The sequence below is a fragment of the Schistocerca americana genome, chromosome 1 (genome assembly GCF_021461395.2).
Source record: "Schistocerca americana isolate TAMUIC-IGC-003095 chromosome 1, iqSchAmer2.1, whole genome shotgun sequence".
In the NCBI taxonomy this organism is placed as follows: Eukaryota; Metazoa; Arthropoda; class Insecta; order Orthoptera; family Acrididae; genus Schistocerca; species Schistocerca americana.
Genome location: NC_060119.1, coordinates 896,908,841 through 896,929,986, shown reverse-complemented (window position 1 = coordinate 896,929,986; position 21,146 = coordinate 896,908,841). Strand labels below are relative to the sequence as shown.

Genomic DNA, 21,146 nt, shown 5'->3' with positions numbered 1-21,146 from the left:
GAAAACGTCTGCCCAATGGTGGCCGAGCAACTGACTTGTCACAATATGCCAGTCACTACTCTTGATGAACTGTGGTATCATATTGAAGCTGCATGGGTAGCTGTACCTGTACATGCCATCCAAGCTCTGTGTGACTCAATGCCCAGGTGTATTAAGGCTGTTATTACGGCCAGAGGTGGTTGTTCTGGGTACTGATTTCTCAGGATCTATGCACCCAAATTGCGTGAAAATGTAATCACATCTCAGTTCTAGTATAAGGTATTAGTCCAATGAATACCCGTTTATCATCTGCATTTCTTCTTTGTGTAGCAATTTTAATGGCCAGTAGTGTAAGTAATTATGGAATTAGAGGCTAGTCTGAAAAGTGGATCCACTTGTACCTCAGTAATCATCAGCAGATTATAGAAATAAATCACAATGATAGTGGAACATGAACAATTTCTAGCTCTTACAGTGACGACCAGAAAAATCAAGTATGGAGTCCCACAAGGGTCAGTTCTAGGACCTGTCCTATTTCTGCTGTATGTAAATGACTTGGCTAGTAAACTACACGATGGAACCACTGTACTGTTTGCAGATGACACTAATACTCTAATTAAATCATAGAATGAGGAAAATCTGCAGGAGGCTGCAGTATCAGTTACGCGTACCTTAGCATACTGGTTTCAAGACCAATAGGCACATCATAAATTCTGAAAAAAACTGTAGCAGTTAACTTTCATACCACCCAAAACCTCCATCCCACAAACTCTGTTTTCGCTATCGAAGGAAAAATGTGTTGAAGGTCAGTCATACAAAATTTTTAGGTGTACATGTTCAGGCAGATCTGAAGTGGGAGGTACACCTAAACAATTTAAATGAGAGACTGAATTCACTAGTGTATGCTGTTAGAATCCTCACTACACACACACACACACACACACACACACACACACACACACACGAAACTAGACAGAAGATGAACCTACACAGTAAATACAAACTTGTGCAAAAGAGGAGTGTGTCATTCTGGAGCTATGTTATATAGCCATATACCTTCTTACCTAAAATGCATACCAACATTAAATGCATTTAAAATAAAGTTAAAACAGTTTTGCTTGACCACTGCTTCTATTCTTTGTCTGAGTGTATGGAACATCATAATAAGTGAACCTCATTTACCAAATTTCACTAATTGTCAATTCATAAAATAGTTTACATTGTGCTTTTCATGTCATCTCAGTTAATAACTACTACTATCACATGTAGATGCAATGTAGTACAGCAACCTGCATTATTATGCATTTTTATTATGTCAACAATGTAGTCAAAATGACTACTGTACTGTAAACTAACTAGATTTACCACTGTCCTATATCACATGTACAATGTATGTACAAAACTGATTCTTGGACCAATAAATAAATAATCATTATGTCTTTCGTGAGAGGAAAAGCAGTCTTCTTCCAGCAGAGGTTAAGTTTCTGGAGACGGGATCATGTCCCCTGCCAGTGCTTTAATGAAACAACTTTTTCTTAATACTCTCCATCATTTTTACTGTCATACTACCTGCAGAAAAGCCTTTTTCCCCACTGCCCCCTACACTTTGCTAGCATCACAGAGTCTACAGGAAGGTGGGAGAATTACTTTCTCTAGTTCTTGCTCCAGCGGCAGATAAAATGTATCGTTGATAAAGTTAATGAGGCTGCCTTATTAATGTCCAGCTGTGCGTGGTTGTATGACAGTGTGGAGGATTGAAGCCCTCTACTGTGTCTGAGAAACTTAACTTGAATCTACTTTATAGGAGTAAACATGGATTCTGAAAACAAGGATCACATGAAACCTAGCTCACTCAGTTCATCCATGAGACCCAGAAAGTAGCAGATGTAGGCAGCCAAGTAGATGTTGTGTTCCTTGATTCCAGAAGGTGTAAGATTCTGTTCTGCACTGGATCCTAATAAACAAATAGAAGCATATGGATTATCGGACCAACTGGGTGATTAGGCTGAATAGTATCTAGCAAGCAGAACACAGCATGTCATTCGGAATGGAGAGTAGTCTTCAGACATAAAAGTAATTTTGGGTGTTTCCCAAGAGAGAGGACCACTACTTCTCACAATGTAACTAAATGATGTAGTAGGTTATGTAAGGAGGTCATCAGGACTTTCATAAGGCTTTTCACAGATTATGCTGTTGTATACGGAGGAGATGCAGTGCTAGGAAATTGTAGAAAAATGCAGGAAGACCTGCAAAGGATTGATGCTTGGTGCATGTAGTGGCAATTGTTCCTCAACGGGAACAAATGTAACATATTGTGACCACATTGACAGAAGACCCATTATTTTATGATCACACTATTGCAGAACAGTCACTGGAAGCAGCTGCTTCCACATAATATCTAGGAGTATTTTTACAAAGTGATTTAAAGTGGAACAGTGACATAAAATTTATTGCAGGGAAGGCAAATGCCAGACTGAGATTAATTGGAAGAATTCTCAGGAAATGTAGATGATAAACAAAGGAACTGTACAAAACACTCATTCAGCCAATACTCGAATATTACTCATCAGTCTAGGATCCATATCAGATAAGATTGTTAGAGAAAATAGAAAAGATCCTAAGAAGGGCAGCATGTTTCATTCCAGATTCATTTAGTAAGTGGAAAAGTGTCACAGCGATGCTCAGCTACCTCCAGTGGCAGACACTGCAGGTGCTGCATTCTGAATTACTGTATTTTCTACTTCTAAAGTTCCAAGAGCATATGTTCCTAGGAAAGTTAACTAGTATACTGGTACACCAATGTGTACCTCATGAAAAAACTATGAAGATAAAATCAGCCAGTTTTGAGCCCACACAGAGGCTTGCCAGCAGTCCTTTTACCCCATGAACCATTTGTGGCTGGAATAGCGAAAGGAAGAAGTCACACTGGCATACAAAGTACACTCCTCCACAAACCATAAGGTGGCTTGTGGAGTGTAGATATTGATGTAACTTTGAGGATCCATATCAGTTGCTCATGCAGTATTTTGGTCATCAAATGCATGTGGTGGTGGTATGTATATGATTTAACCAACACCACAAGTGCCCTGAGCAATTGCATGTGATGGGGATGGATGACCTGCAAGATCTCTCTCACAACTGTCAGTTTGAGGTGTTCCTAGTACACTACCTCATGCACAGACCCACTAATTAGGGACATCATTGTCCCATGAACAGCTGGCCCTGAGGTCCAAACTAGGGCATAACATTGTCGGACCATTCTGTAGCTGAAGTTGCTGAGATTGTGGAATCACATGAACTTATATCAGTGGCAAAGAATGGCTATTCAACCATTGGCAGATGGCAGAGTTAGGCTTGCATGGAAAACAGCCTCCAGTGCACCATGGGGTGACCCAGGCAGTCTTGCCTTCCACTAAGCCAGTGTGTGTTGACACTATTAACAATTTTAGTGCAGTGACATCACACCACTGCTTGCCTTTGCCTGTGTCAAGCTCAGATAGTTGAATCAGTTACAGCTTTGTAATCCCTGTTAATGGCATTTTTCTGATTTTTTTTCCTCACTCTCCTTCCACAATAGTTTCCACTCAAAGGGCAAGTCGATGGTCCTGCTCCAAATATTATTTGGTCCATATTTAACGGGATTGTCTCAAACAGCCAAAAAGCATCAGCCCATCATATTCTGCTTGTGTTTATATTGGATGGGTGACTGGCAATTTAGATAAGTACAGGCTCTTGGACTGCCATGATATTGTAATGTCCACTATTTCAAGTGGTGCCTTATCGTAAGCAGTGTATTCCTTCAAGGGGACAGTTCCCTATGTGTGCTCATTGTAAGAATGAGGAGTGGTGATTTAATTGTTAGTGCTAAATTTAATATTGTCACAAAATATTGTTGGATATAGATGACACACCCACTGGATTGGCGTGTAACCCTGCCCCATTACTTACTTTTTTCCAGGACAGATGGCGAGACTTTTGCCACTACTGAATTGTTCTTTTTTATAGAAAATATTGAAGATAAGTTTGGTGAAGTTGACTCATTTTGTAAGATGTGATGTAGTTCCTTGTTGATTAATATGTCTTCTGCCAGTCAGTCAGCTTCCCTTTGTGCTTGCAAGCACTTAAGAGCCATCCCAGTGTGCCTCACTCCTCACAAGTTTTCACATACGGCCAAGGGCAGTGCCTTCCACAGGGATTATCTTCAATCTGTTGGCTTGGTCATTTCAGCTACCTGAACACACTTCCAGAACCAACTCAAAGATTGGAAATCCAGATTTGAGTCCTGGTCTGGCACAAATTTTCATGGGTGACCAACAAGTAATATCTTCATACTTAATGCAGCTAATGTCAGATCCCACGATTGTTAATAAATTTCACATGTTTAGTATAGCTTCAAGATTGTTACCAGTGTCTGTTTCTTCATAAATTGTTAAAAATAAGTATTGTGGGCTTTAACGGGCAAAATGACAATCATAATACTAAATGATTAATGGAAAATCTCATATGAGATGTGAAACAAATACTAACAAAGAGATAGAGGGGCTGGCCAGTACTTACCTCAGCTCAGTACAGCCGATAGATACACATAAAACAGAACCGAAAATTTACGTTCCTAGCTTTCGGAACAAATGTTCCTTCATCGGGGAGGAGAGAGGGGAAAGAAAGGGAAGAAGGGAAAGGAGATTCAGTTACTCACAACCCAGGTTATGAAGCAACAGGGAAAGGAAAATAGGGAGGGTAGCAAGGATGGAGGCATGGTTGTCAGAGGGAAGCCAAAGATATTCTACTGTAAGTACTGTGCCAGCTTCAAACCAAAGAGGATGCATACAGAAGTAAAGAGGTATATAGTATAAAGATAAACACAACTATGTAGGATGAAAAGATGCGTGAATGGCTAAAGAGGAAAGGGAAAGAGGAGAAGACTGAAGAGTAAATGGAATTGAGGTTGTTTAACGTAGGTTCAGTCCAGGGGGATGGCGGGATGAAAGGATGTGTTGGAGTGCAAGTTCCCATCTCCGCAGTTCAGAGGGACTGGTGTTGTGTGGGAGAAGCCAAATGGCACATACGGTGTAGCAGGTTCCTAGGTCCCTAGAATTATGCTGGAGGGCATGCTCCGCTACTGGGTATTGGGCATCTCCTAGGCGGACAGTTCATCTGTGTCCGTTCATGCGCTCAGCCAGTTTAGTTGTTGTCATGCCGATGTAAAAGGCTGTGCAGTGCAGGCATGTCAGTTGATAAATGACATGTGTAGTTTCACACGTGGCCCTGCCTTGAATTGTGTATGTTTTACCAGTAGCGGGGCTGGAGTAGGTGGTTGTGGGGGGATGCATGGGGCAGGTTTTGCAGCGGGGTCAGTTACAGGGGTAGGAACCGCTGGGTGGAGAAGGTAGTCTGGGAATATTGTAGGGTTTAACAAGGATGTTACGGAGGTTAGGGGGGCGACGAAAGGCAACTCTGGGTGGTGTGGGGAGAATTATGTCAAGGAATGATCTGATTTCAGGGGTTGACTTGAGAAAGTCATATCCCTGGTGGAGTAATTTGTTGATGTTTTTGAGGCCAGGATAATATTGGGTGACAAGGGGGATGCTTCTGTGTGGTCTGGGGGTAGGAACATTGTTGTTGGATGGGGAGGAATGTATTGCTCGGGAAATCTGTTTGTGGACAAGGTCTGCGGGATTGTTGCGGGAGAGGAAAGCCTCCCGCAACTATCCCGCAGACCTTGTCCACAAACAGATTTCCCGAGCAATACATTCCTCCCCATCCAACAACAATGTTCCTACCCCCAGACCACACAGAAGCATCCCCTTGTCACCCAATATTATCCTGGCCTCGAAAACATCAACAAATTACTCCACCAGGGATATGACTTTCTCAAGTCAACCCCTGAAATCAGATCATCCCTTGACATAATTCTCCCCACACCACCCAGAGTTGCCTTTCGTCGCCCCCCTAACCTCCGTAACATCCTTGTTAAACCCTACAATATTCCCAGACTACCTTCTCCACCCAGCGGTTCCTACCCCTGTAACCGACCCCGCTACAAAACCTGCCCCATGCATCCCCCCACAACCACCTACTCCAGCCCCGCTACTGGTAAAACATACACAATTCAAGGCAGGGCCACGTGTGAAACTACACATGTCATTTATCAACTGACATGCCTGCACTGCACAGCCTTTTACATCGGCATGACAACAACTAAACTGGCTGAGCGCATGAACGGACACAGACGAACTGTCCGCCTAGGAGATGCCCAATACCCAGTAGCGGAGCATGCCCTCCAGCATAATTCTAGGGACCTAGGAACCTGCTACACCGTATGTGCCATTTGGCTTCTCCCACACAACACCAGTCCCTCTGAACTGCGGAGATGGGAACTTGCACTCCAACACATCCTTTCATCCCGCCATCCCCCTGGACTGAACCTACGTTAAACCACCTCAATTCCATTTACTCTTCAGTCTTCTCCTCTTTCCCTTTCCTCTTTAGCCATTCACGCATCTTTTCATCCTACATAGTTGTGTTTATCTTTATACTATATACCTCTTTACTTCTGTATGCATCCTCTTTGGTTTGAAGCTGGCACAGTACTTACAGTAGAATATCTTTGGCTTCCCTCTGACAACCATGCCTCCATCCTTGCTACCCTCCCTATTTTCCTTTCCCTGTTGCTTCATAACCTGGGTTGTGAGTAACTGAATCTCCTTTCCCTTCTTCCCTTTCTTTCCCCTCTCTCCTCCCCGATGAAGGAACATTTGTTCCGAAAGCTAGGAACGTAAATTTTCGGTTCTGTTTTATGTGTATCTATCGGCTGTACTGAGCTGAGGTAAGTACTGGCCAGCCCCTCTATCTCTTTGTTAGTATTTGAATCATAATACTAACGTTGAATATGTTTGTCTGCTTGAAACACTGTGGCGGGAATCAAAGGAAGTTGTGAGCAATGGGGTCATACTTCTGACTAACAAAGACCTAGTAAAGGGTCTCCTACTAGTTTCAAGGGTACTGATTCTCTTTATTAGAATGACAGGGAGTGAAACCACACAATAAACTAAGGTTATGTGTGAGCAACAGGGGGTTAAAATGGCTGTTGTTTTGTTTCTTACATAAAATCAAATCACGGTGTCTAAAGAAGTCGCCTGTATTGCCCTGAGATGCTGCATCATTTTTCCTGCTGCCTCAGTTCAGCAGGCTATTGGAGTGATTGTGAGGAATCGTGGACTCTTGCAGACAGTGACCTTTATCACTGTAGATGTTGAAAACTAATCCATGGCTGGTCTTCACTTTTTCTACTGTTGCTTTTTCATATGCTGGTCTTAAAGTAACAGGGTCTCAAATTTCTTGCGATTCCCAGTTCTTTAGAGAGTGGAGGCTTTCATTTCATTCATCACCACTCAGACTTTATGGTCACACTGGAAGTGTTTGCACCACTTAACCACTGTGTCAGATGATGTGGCATTGTTGCTGCACATTTTCACAAACTTGCCATGGATTATATATTGAATGCAAAAAATGAATTGCCACGCAATACACCATTTATCAATCAGTTGAGCCATTCTGTTTTGGCTTCTTAGCATCCTGCTTAGTGCTGTGGTTAGGGTTATTCAGAGCAGTTCCAAAACTGCAGATGCAATCCTACAAACAAACAAAACATAATTATATAATTTTGTAGGATTTGGATTATGAACACAATGTTCTTGATGTGCAATGACTGTCATCATTACCGATTCACATACACAATATTTATTTATACACATTTTACAGACAGGTACAAATTAAACACTTGGCATCTCAGAACATACTGCCTGGTCCAGAGATACTGTTTTTGCAGCAAGCCCATAGAGCTTGTCCCCCCGGCATGGAGTGCTGAAGCAGCGTTGCAGTGTGGTGTAGGTCATCTCTGGAGATGCTGTCTAGTTAGTACTCATCTAGATGTTTTGGTTGGCGCAGCAGTCTGCATGTTCATGATGTTGGTGCTGACTGAGTAGGTGGTACTGGAGGTGTCATCGTTGGGTCATCCGCCGGTGGTTGTACGTGATCCTATGGTGGGGGTGTAGGCTGATCCTGTGTCTGGGTCTGGGGCTGACACATGCAGGATGTCGTCCCTGGATAGTGTAGGTAACAGTGCAGCTATATTGACTGATTGTGGTATCAGTGTGGAGTAGTAAAATGATTGCAACACCATGCTGTTGCCAACCTGTTAGTTTTCATACGTGACAGGTACCACGATTGTCGTGTCATGTAGAGAGACTGTGATACCTTCTGGACGGTAGTGCTTGACATTGACTGTGACTTAAAAAGGGGTTGTCTTGTGGCAAGACGTCAAAGGGGTGGTATTGTTCCCTGACATCTCTGCCAAAGTCCATGCTGGCTTCAGTCTATTGATGGACACAGTAGTGGATTTGTCGCCTAGCGTGATTTCAAATGTGTTGGGTCCCCATCTTATTACTTCATATGGTCCACTGTACACTGGATGCAATGCTGGCTTGATGGCATTATGTGAATGCAAGTCTGTAGGTTTTTATGCACAAATACAGTGGGTGTTGTGTGGTGCAACAGTGGTGGGACTCTGATGCTGCGTATCCATTCTCTGACCCGTCGTAAGAGGTCTAGGAGGTCCTCATTGCTTTTGTCCATTGTCTGGGTGACAAATTGTGCAGGGAGGCTAATCACTTTGCTGTAGAGAATCTCCGCTAGTGAGATATTGAGGTCCTCATTGTGGGCCGTTCCGATACCCAGCTGCACCCAGGGTAGAGCCTCTGACCATTTGTTATTGTGGCACACCAGTGCTGTTTTCAGCGTATGGTGCCACTGTTCCACTAGGCCATTTGACTGTGGATGGTAGGCTGTGGTATGGAATTGGTGGCAGCTGCAGAGGTGGCACAGTTCCGTAAACCAGTTCGATTTGAATTGTTTACCCTGATCGGTTGTTAGTGACTCAGAGCAGCCAAATCTTGCTGTCCATAGGTCGACGAATGATCTCACCACTGCCTCCATTGATATGTCCCTGAGCGGTGCAGCCTCCATGCACTGGACGTTCAGTTGATGACTGATAGGATATAATGAAATCAGTTAGATTGAGGTAGTGGCTCCACTAAATCTATATGTGCAGGGCAAAAACAGCCCTTCAGGACAGGGAAGCTCCCTAACAGTGGCTGGTTGTGTTGTCCTGTCTTCACTCTGTGGCAAGGAATGCATACTCGTGTCCATGTGACTTAATCCCTCTTCATATTCGGCCACACATAATGCTCCAAAAGTAGTTTCATAAGGGGGCAGACTCCGGGGTGAGCTAAGCTATGCAGAAAGTTGAATATTGTTCAGTGACAGTTGGCAGGGATGAAAGGTCTTTGCCTCCCCGTTGACATGTCGCACCAAACTAGTTTGTTGGTTCCAGGCACTGGGTCTTGTCATAGTTGTAATCCAGTGTTGCCACCTGACAATAATCGTTCCAGGTCCACATCTGCTGCCTGGGCATCTGCAAGGTTATCGAAATCCAGTTGAGTGGTCACGGCTGCTATGCGGAACAGGTAGTCCGCAACCATATCATCCACTCTGCACATGTGGCGAATGCCTGTTGTGAACTGTGAGATGTGGTCCAAGTGCCTAAACCTACATGGTGTGGCATTGAGGGTGGATTCTTTACAGCATCAGCTAATGGTCGATGGTCTATATAGACAGGTAGTGGTCTCCCTTTAATACCATCGTGCAAGTAGTGCACCGCTTCATACATGGCCGGTAGTTCATGGTCAAAGGTCGACCACTTCCTTTGAGAGTCTGTCAGTTTCCTCGAGAAAAAATGGAGAGGTTGTGTCATCTCTGGTACTTTCTGCTGTAATACAGTGCCTATCGCTCAGTTGCTCATGTCTGATGTAATGGTAAGATGAGCATCCGGTGAAGGTAGTGTGAGAGAGATGGTGCTAGTTGATCTTTAATGTTGTTGAACGCAGTTTGCATCTCGGCTGTCCATGTTAGCTTTGTCTTCCCCAATTTTATTTTTCCCCTGTAGAGATTCTGCAATGGGAAGTAGAGTTTCAGCTGCATGGGGTAAGTGTTGTCAGTAGAAATTGACAACACCAAGAAATTTATGTAGTTCTTGGTAATTTGTGGGAAGGGACTGTTAGTAATCCACACAGTTTTGTCCTGTGTGGACTGTATGCCTGTTGTGTTGACTAAGTGGCCAACAAACATGATCCAAGGCTGTTGCAGTCTGTATTTGTCAGCATTAATTTCCACCCTGTGTTGTGATAGCTTGTCTTGTGCTCCACGAAGGTGTCGTTCGTATTTCTCTGTGGATTTTGAGAATATAGTTATGTTGTCCAAATAACTGTAACAGTGTGGCACACTGAAAAACAAACCAACAATGAATCTTTGCCACGTCTGTGCGGCATTTTCCAACCCAAACTGCATGAATAAGAATACATATAAACCAAATGGATGATAATGGCCGTTTTGTGAATGTCCTTCATGGCCATAGGTATTTGGGAGTATGCTCTTTTACAGTCCAGTACCCGTAGTTGCCACAGAGGCGCCATGTACCATCTTTCTTTGGCCATATTGTGATAGGTGATGCCCGTGCACTGGCCAAAGGTCTGATTATACCATCCTGGAGGAATTCTTCAATGTCTACCTTGGCCACCTTGAGTTTTTGGGGGGGGCTAGGCAGTGGGGGTAGTGGTGTACGGGCAGTCCTAGAGTTGTATTAATTCTGTGCATGGTGCCATCCATAACTATGCTAACTGTTTTGTTTGGCAGGGGTGGTCCAGGCAGCGGAATCCTGTTGTCTGATCTCTCCACAGGGATCGTAGCCTTGTCGGTGGGTAACCTGCTTGCAAGAGCAGAAAGAGTCACTATTCGACCTGCTTGAGAGAGAGTAGACACTGCCTCTGTTCAACCCGCTCATAAGAGTTGCATAACCAACTATAATAAGCACTGTACTAACTTGTGTCTCCATGCTAGTGGTTGTACAGTTAACCTGTGGCTCTCAGGTGCGCCGGGCCATCTTTAGTTGCTGCCAGATTCGTTGTTGTTGGCTGTCCAGTTCGTGATAGCAGATGCGTAGCTGCACGTTTTCTGTACATGTTTTGTTGTTCTCTTTACAGAAGTTAACATTGGCTGTGATCTTTTCATGGAGTTCTTCACACACTGTTGCACATTGTAATGCAAGATCCGCTGGGGTCTCCATATCTATCGGTGGAGGGAGAGGTCTGTGGTGGACAGCAGACTGTCACTGCAGGTGCCCCCTGCAGGATGTAGTCGATCACCTTGTAGCAACAAAGCTCTGCTGAGATCCTGGATGAGCTGGTAATGATGGAGGAAATCCACTCCAAGCACCGGTTCCACTGTTTCGGCCACAAAAGAAGTGCATGGATGCGGTCGTCTAGGTGTAGCATCACAGAGGTTGTCCCCATTACCAGTATTATTTAATCATTTGCCACTCAGAGCTGTATGGTTGAGGGCTTGTAACCTCCTGTGGTGAGATGTGTGGGTAGCGTGCTGATTTCCTTGCCTGTATCGACCAGCAGGTACAGGTGTAGCTGGCGGTCATGAACAAACAGTCGCTCGCCGTCTGCCCATGTGTTATGTGTTTTGGTATCTCCAATAGAAAGATGACTTGTTGTAGGGAGGTGGGCTGGTGCACCTAAGGCAGTCCACCAGTGTAGTGTGGGTAGCTGCATGGCTGTTGGCAGTGGTGTGCGTCGGCGCCGAAACAAGCGTGAAACCAGTAGAAGCCACTTGTTGTTTTGTTTTGGCTGAGCTGTGTTGTGGTGGCCTAGGCATCAGATGTCTCCCTTGTTTATTTATTTCCTGCAGGAGCTGGGTCTGTGCACAGAGCTTGAATAACCATAACGACCATAGGGCGCAGTCTCGTAGTAAGGTTGTTATTAATTTTCAGGTGCAGTTTGTGCTGTAAGACCAATGGTGTGTCATTGCCCAGCATCGTCTCATTTTTGGCAATGTGCAGTTCTTGCTCCCGCATGGGTGATAATCATTGTAATATTAGTGACTTCACCATCTCATACTTGTGCGTGGTCAGAGTATTTAGCAGTAGATTGCTGACAAGATCCGCTTGTTCACTGAGATGGCTGAGAAGTATTAACAGCTGGCTCTGGTCATCCTCGATCCCTGCTGTCCTCATCATACATTTGCAAAAAGCAAATGACATTTCTGGTTAGTCTGTGTGCATGGGAAGCAGATGGAGTTTGACAGATGCTAGGTGGTTGCTGTAGTGGTCATTTTGTGTTGGTCCCACTGAGTTGTCACGGAGCAATAGTTGCATGACATTGCTCAACTGTGGTGGCCTAATGAGGTATGGTCACTGTTTGTTGTACCTGTCGGCATGGTATGGCGTGATATTGCAGTTTGATCTGCAATCCGGTGTGTGGCATGACTGGCCGGGCGGTGACATCATGCGAGTGTCGCAGCATGGCTGATATCTCTATGCTGTCACCAATGTGACATAGAGAGGCATCAGTAAACTATGGAGAAATATATTTCTGTTGGATATCACAGTTTTCTGGTGGTGGTTGTCGATGTGTCCACTGTGCCAACTGTTCTGTTAGTCGCATCACGGTTGCTGTGGTGGTGTCAGTGTAATGAAACGTAGCACACAGCATGAGTGGTGTAGCAAGTAAGTCCATGTTAACAGCATCGCACGCCTTGGTCTTAATGCGCATCGCATTAGGTGGGGTGAAGTCATTGTTGGTTAGAGGCCATCGCAATGTTGGAGGTCCATGTGGTGTGCCCATAGGATTGGTGGCATGTCGTGTAATCATCATAGACTGTATAAATTTGTGGTAGGTCGTCATCCCACATGCTTTGGGGTTCACTGTAGGTGTGGCAGTGATGTTTGGCTCTCAGTGCAGGTGTTGTAGCAGTCAGGTTGTAATTCTGATATCCATCTTGTGGTCTTAGTGCTGTTGATGCATCTTTTGTGGCATCGTGGTAGCTGTTGATGTGTGGTTATGGTAAAATGGTCATGTCGTGCATCCATACCGGCAGGCATCAGTGTATCCCAATGCAAACTGGGGAATGGGGTGTGATGCGGCCAGCAGGACCATGACGTCGCGCCCGAGGTGTACCATGGTACGTGGAGCAGCTGCCATGACATCACCTTCATGACGTGAGAACAAAAGCGGTTTGCAGATATGTGACATTCTGTTCAAAACCACTGTTAACTGGCATTATCTATCCCTGAGACCACCAAATACACTGACCTGCATGTTTGTTTATTGTCACTGATCATTCGACATTTGTTATGTCACTGTGGTTGGTGTCTGTAATTAGCCTGCCAATGCCTGACATCTCAATAACTGTAGAGTCACTCTGTTGATAGGGAGACTTGCAAGTAGCATTAGTACTAGCTAAATGTGTGTCAATTGGAATATTGTACTTGAGAATGGTGGGGGCGGCAGGGTAGCGCCATTGTTTATTACCACTGATCATCGTCGTCCCTTCGTTATGTAGTTTGACGAGGTCAGTGTCCACATAAGCACTCGTAGCACTATTTTCAGTGTTTGTTAAAGACACTGTGGGTGATAGAAGTTCAATATCGTAGTTCTTTTTGTGGCGGCGTTCGTAGGGACAAACAATTCGCTGTAGAAACGGCTTACGAAGTCACCGCCACACTTCTAATAGCGGGCCGATCGGTCCGCTGGAACAGTGAACAGAAAGATGAAAACCCAAACACTCTGATTAAATAAAAGTCGGTACTTATCTTTATTAACGAAGATACAGCAACACGGTTGTGAACTCCGTGTCTACAGAGATCTGTCTAGTTCGAGTCGGAGCGGCTAGGTCAGCGTCAGCTGACGACAAACAACAACTCTGCTGCGATGAACACACAACTGACTAGCAAGTACACAATTCGGTGGCGAGTATACAACTGAGCGGCGAATACAGAACTGTCCTAGCGCTCGCGACTCCAGCGCTTAAGAACCCAGAAGCCAGCGGTGGCGCGCGCAGACTTGCGGCGATTTACTGTCTCGCTGGCGCTGCTTATGCGGACGGCGTCCGGACTTTGATGCTGCCAACCTTTTGGCAGCGGGCTCGGGTGGCATTACTGGCTAGGATATAACAGTTCTTATGTCTGTGCTGATGTGACAATGGTTGTATTGTTGTGTGGGTATTAAACACAGAAGTATTGCAATTTCCATCTTATAGTGGTGAAAAGTCTTTAGATAAACACTCGTAACACTTGCTGTCATTGACTGTATTTGGCTGACCGCCAGTGTGTGTAGGGTTCATGTCAATAAGGTGCTGGATTCTTGTGAGGTGGAGCAATGTGTCACACGAGAATGTTGTGGCATGGTTGTCAAAAAGCTCAGGGTCACTAATGTAGGATTTGGGTAATGAACACAGTGTTCATGATGTGTAATAACTCTCAATGTTACCGATTCACATGCACGATATTTATTGATACACATTATATGGACAGGTGCAACTTAAGCACTTGGCCTCTCAGAACACACTGCCCCAGGTCCAGACATACTGTTTTTACAGTGATATTCTTGCGGATGGAAGTCCATAGAGCTTGTGTCCCCACAACTGTTTTTCAGATAATAATTATACTACCCCTCATAATTTTAAATTTTTTGTCAGAAGAGCAATGCAAGGTGGGGCAGGTGTGGTATGAAGGAAGGAAAGAGGAGGGAGTATTAGAATACTTCTGCTTGAATGTTTAAATTATCACATTATATTTATTTGTAAGTGTTGTGTTCTTTTTAGTGCTAAGTCAGAATGAATGTGTGTTCATTTTTTTCAGCAATAAACCAGTATTGACATACCTCATAGTATCATGGTGTTTCTAAGCATTATGCACAATTGTCAAGCTGGTCCAAACATAGCTGGTCCTTGCTTTGTCCCAAAACTATCACTGTTATATTTTGTTGCTAAGGTGTCAAAACTACAATAATTTAAAATGACAGAAAACTTAGTTTGTTGAAAGCTCCATATTATGAGTTTCTACATACATTTTGCCACCTTCTAGATTTCAGTACTGTAGTATTCATCTTTGCTTACCTATGTAGCAGGCATGGTGCCCGAGCACTTTCAGGATAGAATGTGGAAGGACTGGATGAGTGGGAGGTTGAACATCATTCACAATGGACTACCAGTCTGAACAACATTTATTAATAATAGAAGCCAACTTTAAAACAAATGCAGACAAAAGGCAGCATAGTAATTTTCTTTAAGATTACAGGAAGAGACAATTAAACTTCAAACTGAATGGTGAATATTTAAATACCAAAATGCAAATTTCTTGTTTAAGTTTGATCAGTTAAATTTTAAACTGAACAGAGATTAGGTTTAAATCAACCATGAAATATGAAAACTACAGCACAATTAAAATTTATATACAATCGGCCAGGCTTCAGCAGAACAAGAAGCACTTTAAACACCCTGAATTAAACAATGAGCACCATAACACATTAACGAAGCAAAACAGCTTTCTCAAAATCAGGTACTAAAGCTTCCAATCAACTATGGAGCTGAAGTGTGTAAGCAAGACTGGCCCTGAAGTCACTGGCGACCAGCACGCCTCACAATAGTCTGGCGAGGATGTCGAAATTAGCTGCTTCTAAAACACACAAAGTGCAAATTTTAAAACAAAGATCAGATACATAAAACCATACTGCAACAAAATGCTGACCTCAGTGACCCACAAGCTAAGCCAAGCAATTTATTTTTCTCTTGACATTTCAGAAAGAAAAGCCAGTATTTAAACTAAATACAATGTCCATACTTCAATCAACACTCTCACTCTTGAGCAAGAATTCAACCACCATGAGAGTACCCAAAACATATGACAGAAAGTGCTGTTGCTGGTCCATGAGCAACAGAAAGCTCCCCCTGTATGAGGCAAACAAAAGGTTATTTATAAGCAGTAAACAGCTCCTGCATGAGTGCTAAGAAGGAAACAATTAAATTTCAGTGCTATATGTGAAGTCATGCTGTGCTGGTACTGCGAACGGCTGAAAGCAAGGGGAAACTACAGCCGTAATTTTTCCCAAGGACATGCAGCTTTACTGTATGATTAAATGCTGATGACGTCCTCTTGGGTAAAATATTCCGGAGGTAATATAGTCCCCCATTCGGATCTCCGGGCGGGGACTACTCAAGAGGACGTCGTTATCAGGAGAAAGAAAACTGGCATTCTACGGATCGGAGCGTGGAATGTCAGATCCCTTAATCGGGCAGGTAGGTTAGAAAATTTAAAAGGGAAATGGATAGGTTAAAGTTAGATATAGTGGGAATTAGTGAAGTTCGGTGGCAGGAGGAACAAGACTTTTGGTCAGGTGATTACAGGGTTATAAATACAAAATCAAATGGGGGTAATGCAGGAGTAGGTTCAATAATGAATAAAAAAATAAGAGTGCGGGTTAGCTACTACAAACAGCATAGTGAACGCATTATTGTGGCCAAGATAGACACAAAGCCCATGCCTACTACAGTAGTACAAGTTTATATGCCAACTAGCTCTGCAGATGATGAAGAAATTGATGAGATGTATGACGAGATAAAAGAAATTATTCAGGTAGTGAAGGGAGACGAAAATTTAATAGTCATGGGTGACTGGAATTCGACAGTAGGAAAAGGGAGAGAAGGAAACATAGTAGGTGGATATGGATTGGGGGGAAGAAATGAAAGAGGAAGCCGCCTTGTAGAATTTTGCACAGAGCATAACTTAATCATAGCTAACACTTGGTTCAAGAATCGTGAAAGAAGGTTGTATACCTGGAAGAATCCTGGAGATACTGAAAGGTATCAGATAGATTACATAATGGTAAGACAGAGATTTAGGAACCAGGTTTTAAATTGTAAGACATTTCCAGGGGCAGATGTGGATTCTGACCACAATCTATTGGTTATGAACTGTAGATTGAAACTGAAGAAACTGAAAAAAGGCGGGAATTTAAGGACATCGCACACATCCATGCCCAAGGCAGGATTCGAACCTGTAGCGGTCACGCGGTTCCAGACTGAAACGCCTAGAACCGTTCGGCCACAGTGACCAGCAACTATCATCCCTGTAGCTGGAAGGCAACAGCAAAATGTGCCCTTGGCCTGCAATGATCCACCTGCTGCCACCTTTTGTCTACTGACTCCATATAGTCGCATTGTTCTGGTCATGTAACTCATTATTTTTCAACTTCTGCCAAGAAAAGCCCCATGTATCTGGTGGTCCAGCTCAGTGACAAATTCAGAACTCCCTGGAGCAGCCTAAACGACTCAGGCCACATATCAGAGGCCGGACACACCTGACCACTTGCTTACCACACTACTTCCTTCCTGCTCACTGGCTCAGCTCCAAGAGAGCGAGTGTGCAGATGCCGCTACCAGAGACTCAGTACTATACCTGCGACCCCTCTGGCTGAAAATCAATCCACTCGCAAGCCAGAGGCAACCTATCGATTCATGGCAATCTACATAGTAATGTTCACCTGTACATGGCAGTGAACATGAGAACTGTATCACCAGAATATTGGTAGTGCAGTGGCACAGCTAGACTAAAACAAAATTGTGTTCATGGAAGTAATTATCCTGTCACAAACAGTACTGTGATTCCATGCCTTGTATAATGTTTTCTTTTCTGTGCTGCATTTCATTAATACATTCCTCATATTAAGGGAAAAAAATAAACTTATTGTCACATGTGGATATAGGTGTTTTGTATGCTTATTGTATAATAATATTGTTTTCTTGTCATGCAGTGCACTTGACGACTTCTGGGTTGCTCGACTTGGTGCTTTGAGAAGAGGAACAAGTTTTCCATCACCATATGAGCAGCAAATGCCAATAACCGATATAATATTGCATCCAAACTACATTGACAATGGCTTTATCAATGACATAACACTGCTGCGTATGCAGGGTCCTGTAGCATTCAGTGATTATGTGCGACCCATATGCTTGCCAAAGCCCGACTCAGTTCTCAAAGATGGCCGACTATGCACAGTCATAGGGTGGGGGCAATTGTTTGAAGATGGCCGAATATTCCGTAAGTATATCACAAACAAAATAAATGAAAAATATGTCTTTTCCTTCTTTTTATTTTTCCTCTTCTTCTACGTGAATAAATTTAGCGTCTGCTTTTGTGATCTCTGTTGAATGAAACTTTGCCCTCCACCTTCCCCCTCCCTCCCCCTCTCTCCCTACTCCCTCTGTGTGTTTGGGGTATGAGGGGAGGGGGGGGGGGGACCACCATCAGTAGTGGTGGGTGAACACAAATCAGGAACTGTATATTCATTCATTCTAGCACAGATAGCTCAAACACAGCACAGCATACTGAAATGAAAAGTCAATAATGGTAATGGCAGTACTGCTCCACCCATTATTATTTTATAGATTGGGTTGGCAGTGACAGAGACACAGCAAACTTTGGGTCAAAAGTTTGTGATGTGTAGTGTTTCAGAACTACTGAACTCAAGAATAAGTTTGAAACAGGATCTGTACAGCTGTTTATGTATACATGCCATACTTGAATTGGCTCAGTTTTGTATATGTTGCCTACTTTACTTATGACCTGAAATCTCTGTATACTTGTCAATAAATATCTTCGTTATCATTTGGTAATGGGTGGTAATAATAAATCAATATTTTTTGTGTATTCAGATGATTAGGACTGTTTTATTTTCATAGATATTGTTTAATTTTTGAATACAAAGTGTGTTTTATGTCGGAGATGATGCAGACAAAAGAGATAAGATTGCTAACCCTTCTTTCCCTTAGCCATCACACTTTGTTTTATAACCCTTTTTGTACACAGATTCCCAGAAAGACTGCAGTGCTCAAAGGATAGTGTAATTATTGGAATTAGTATCAGAGTTGCTTAGACAGAGTGCAAAGGAATTTATCAGGGCTTTAACTTCTTGATCTAGTCAATAATGAGTGCATAGGAAAAATAGGTAGATACAAGATCAAGCTAGACTTCCTAGTCCTTATAGATAATGATGGAATACTTCAAATTATGGCAAGATTAAAAATGTGCTTCTCACATTTTTAAGTACACAGTTATATCTATGACTAGTCACATCCCAGAAAATTATTATTTTTTTGTTGCAGCTGATACACTGCAGGAGGTACAGCTTCCTATAATAACAACAGCAGAGTGCAGGAAAAGAACAGTGCTTCTCCCACTTTACAGAGTTACAGAAAACATGTTTTGCGCTGGATTTGATAGAGGTGGAAGAGATGCCTGCCTTGGTGATTCAGGTGGTCCTCTGATGTGTCAGGTACTGATTTCAAAAATTAAAAACAGTTGTCCATTAATAAATGGTAATTAATGTAAGGAATTATATTTCCATACTATCATTGTCTATCTATTTAGGAACCAGATGGTCGCTGGACATTGTATGGAGTAACAAGTAATGGCTATGGCTGTGCAAGAGCAAATCGTCCTGGAGTTTATACAAAGGTATCAAATTACATGCCATGGATAACACAATCCATGAACCAAAATGGACGAACTCCAAAGAAACCTGAACCTTTCTGCAGGGGTCATAGGTGCCCCCTTGGGGAATGTTTGCCAAAAAGCAGAGTCTGTAACGGTTTCATGGAATGCAGTGATGGAAGTGATGAAAAAGGATGTTGGTGATGTGCTATAGTACTGTCTTCAGCATGAATCCCACAGAGTTTGCCAGATGTGATGCATAAGCAGTAGATTGAAGTAATGTGCTGACACCAGTGGTAGTTTCCGTCCACCAGAATTTTAAATCCGAAGATGGCCTAATCTGGTTGAAATGATAGGAACAATTAAAATGTGATCTAGGCTGTGTTTTGTTCATAAAAAAATAGAACTATTTATTTTTGTGACAAATGGCTGTATTTTAATCAGCTGTACAGCTCTGTTCAACAGAGCAGATTCCTAGTGAGATTATTTTTGTAAGATTATTGTTCTGTGCATAAACTGTAAATAATACTGTTAATACTATTGCATGACTCAGAAATCAACTGTGAACATTCTGAGAGCAAAAAAATTATTTTCTGTGAAAATGTTCTTTAAGGTAATAGGACAGTCGAAACAGTTAAACTGTTGATACTGTACAAAAAGATTAATGCATATAATGTGATTTTATTGTATTATAAATTTTTGTAGCTTGCTTGTGTGAATCCTGTATATTCATTGTGGAGATTGTCCAGAACATTCAATAATATGGCGCAATTTGGTTCCTGTCATTTATTAGACAGTGTATCAATAAATAAGTGCTCTGTGGAACTGTGTATTTACTCAGGTGAATAAAATTACATATTTTACACTCTAAGTTTGTAGAAATGTTATGTCCAAGTACATTTTCAATATATTAAATATGTTTCAACTTTCATAGCCATTAACAGTCGTCCCAAAATAGAATATAATTTGTGATACTGGGCCAGTGAAGATACAGAAACTGTGTCTGTGATAATCAGAATGTTCATATTAGGAAGATGCATTTTTGTGACAATAGTCTAATTGCAACAAATTAACTTTTCAGTTATCAGATTTACCAGTGGGCGTGTAGTGTTTGTAGTCAGAACTGATTAAAAAGAGCTGTAATAACTACTTAGTTATAACATTTTACTTTTATTTATTTGATAGAAGCATGTAAGTCTTTAACCAAATAGTCAGTTTCAGAAGTTCTATAAATTTCAATGGATCTTAAGTTAATACAGGGTTGCAAGACGTATACTTGGAGAGTCACATTAGTTTGAATTAAAAATATATCTTGGAGTCTTTACTATTTCAAATTTTGTGACATACTTAATTATTCCCTTGACTGATATGGGGTGTCCTAAATTACCAGATTAAGAAATTTCTGCATCTTGTTTGTTATTGCCCCCAAAAACATTTTACAAGGAAGACAAAGGACATTTCACATTCAATGATTTCAGCAGTCTATCAAAATTATTATTTAATTTTACTTTACCAAGGCTTACTGTGTTGCTTATCTTGGAAAGATACAGAGGGGAAGGGTACACTATAGTTTTTTTTCTGAGACATAAGAAACCATAATTATATTAAATTATTTGGACGAACAAGAGGTTTCAACCAACATTTAAAATGATTCTACTAAATATTCAGCAGTATTATCTCAAAAACATTGATGGTTTGTTTTAAACTAAATAAAGACAATATTTGTTTAGCTAGATGAGTCTTGTCAGATGTTTTTTGCCTTAGTTTAAACATGATGAAC

General features: G+C 42.3%; 1 protein-coding gene across 2 annotated transcripts in view; it reads left to right on the top strand.

Annotated features, from left to right (window-relative positions):
- Positions 1-20,139, top strand: part of LOC124614744 (serine protease nudel-like) — a 68,302-nt gene extending 48,163 nt beyond the window's left edge. For both annotated transcript variants that reach the window (XM_047142970.1, XM_047142969.1), the window contains exons 8-10: positions 17,688-17,974; positions 19,039-19,208; positions 19,304-20,139. In XM_047142970.1, the coding sequence (XP_046998926.1) occupies positions 17,688-17,974; positions 19,039-19,208; positions 19,304-19,570 (724 nt within the window). In that variant the 3' untranslated portion in view covers positions 19,571-20,139. The remainder of the gene's footprint in view (positions 1-17,687; positions 17,975-19,038; positions 19,209-19,303) is intronic.
- Positions 20,140-21,146: the final 1,007 nt, after the last annotated feature.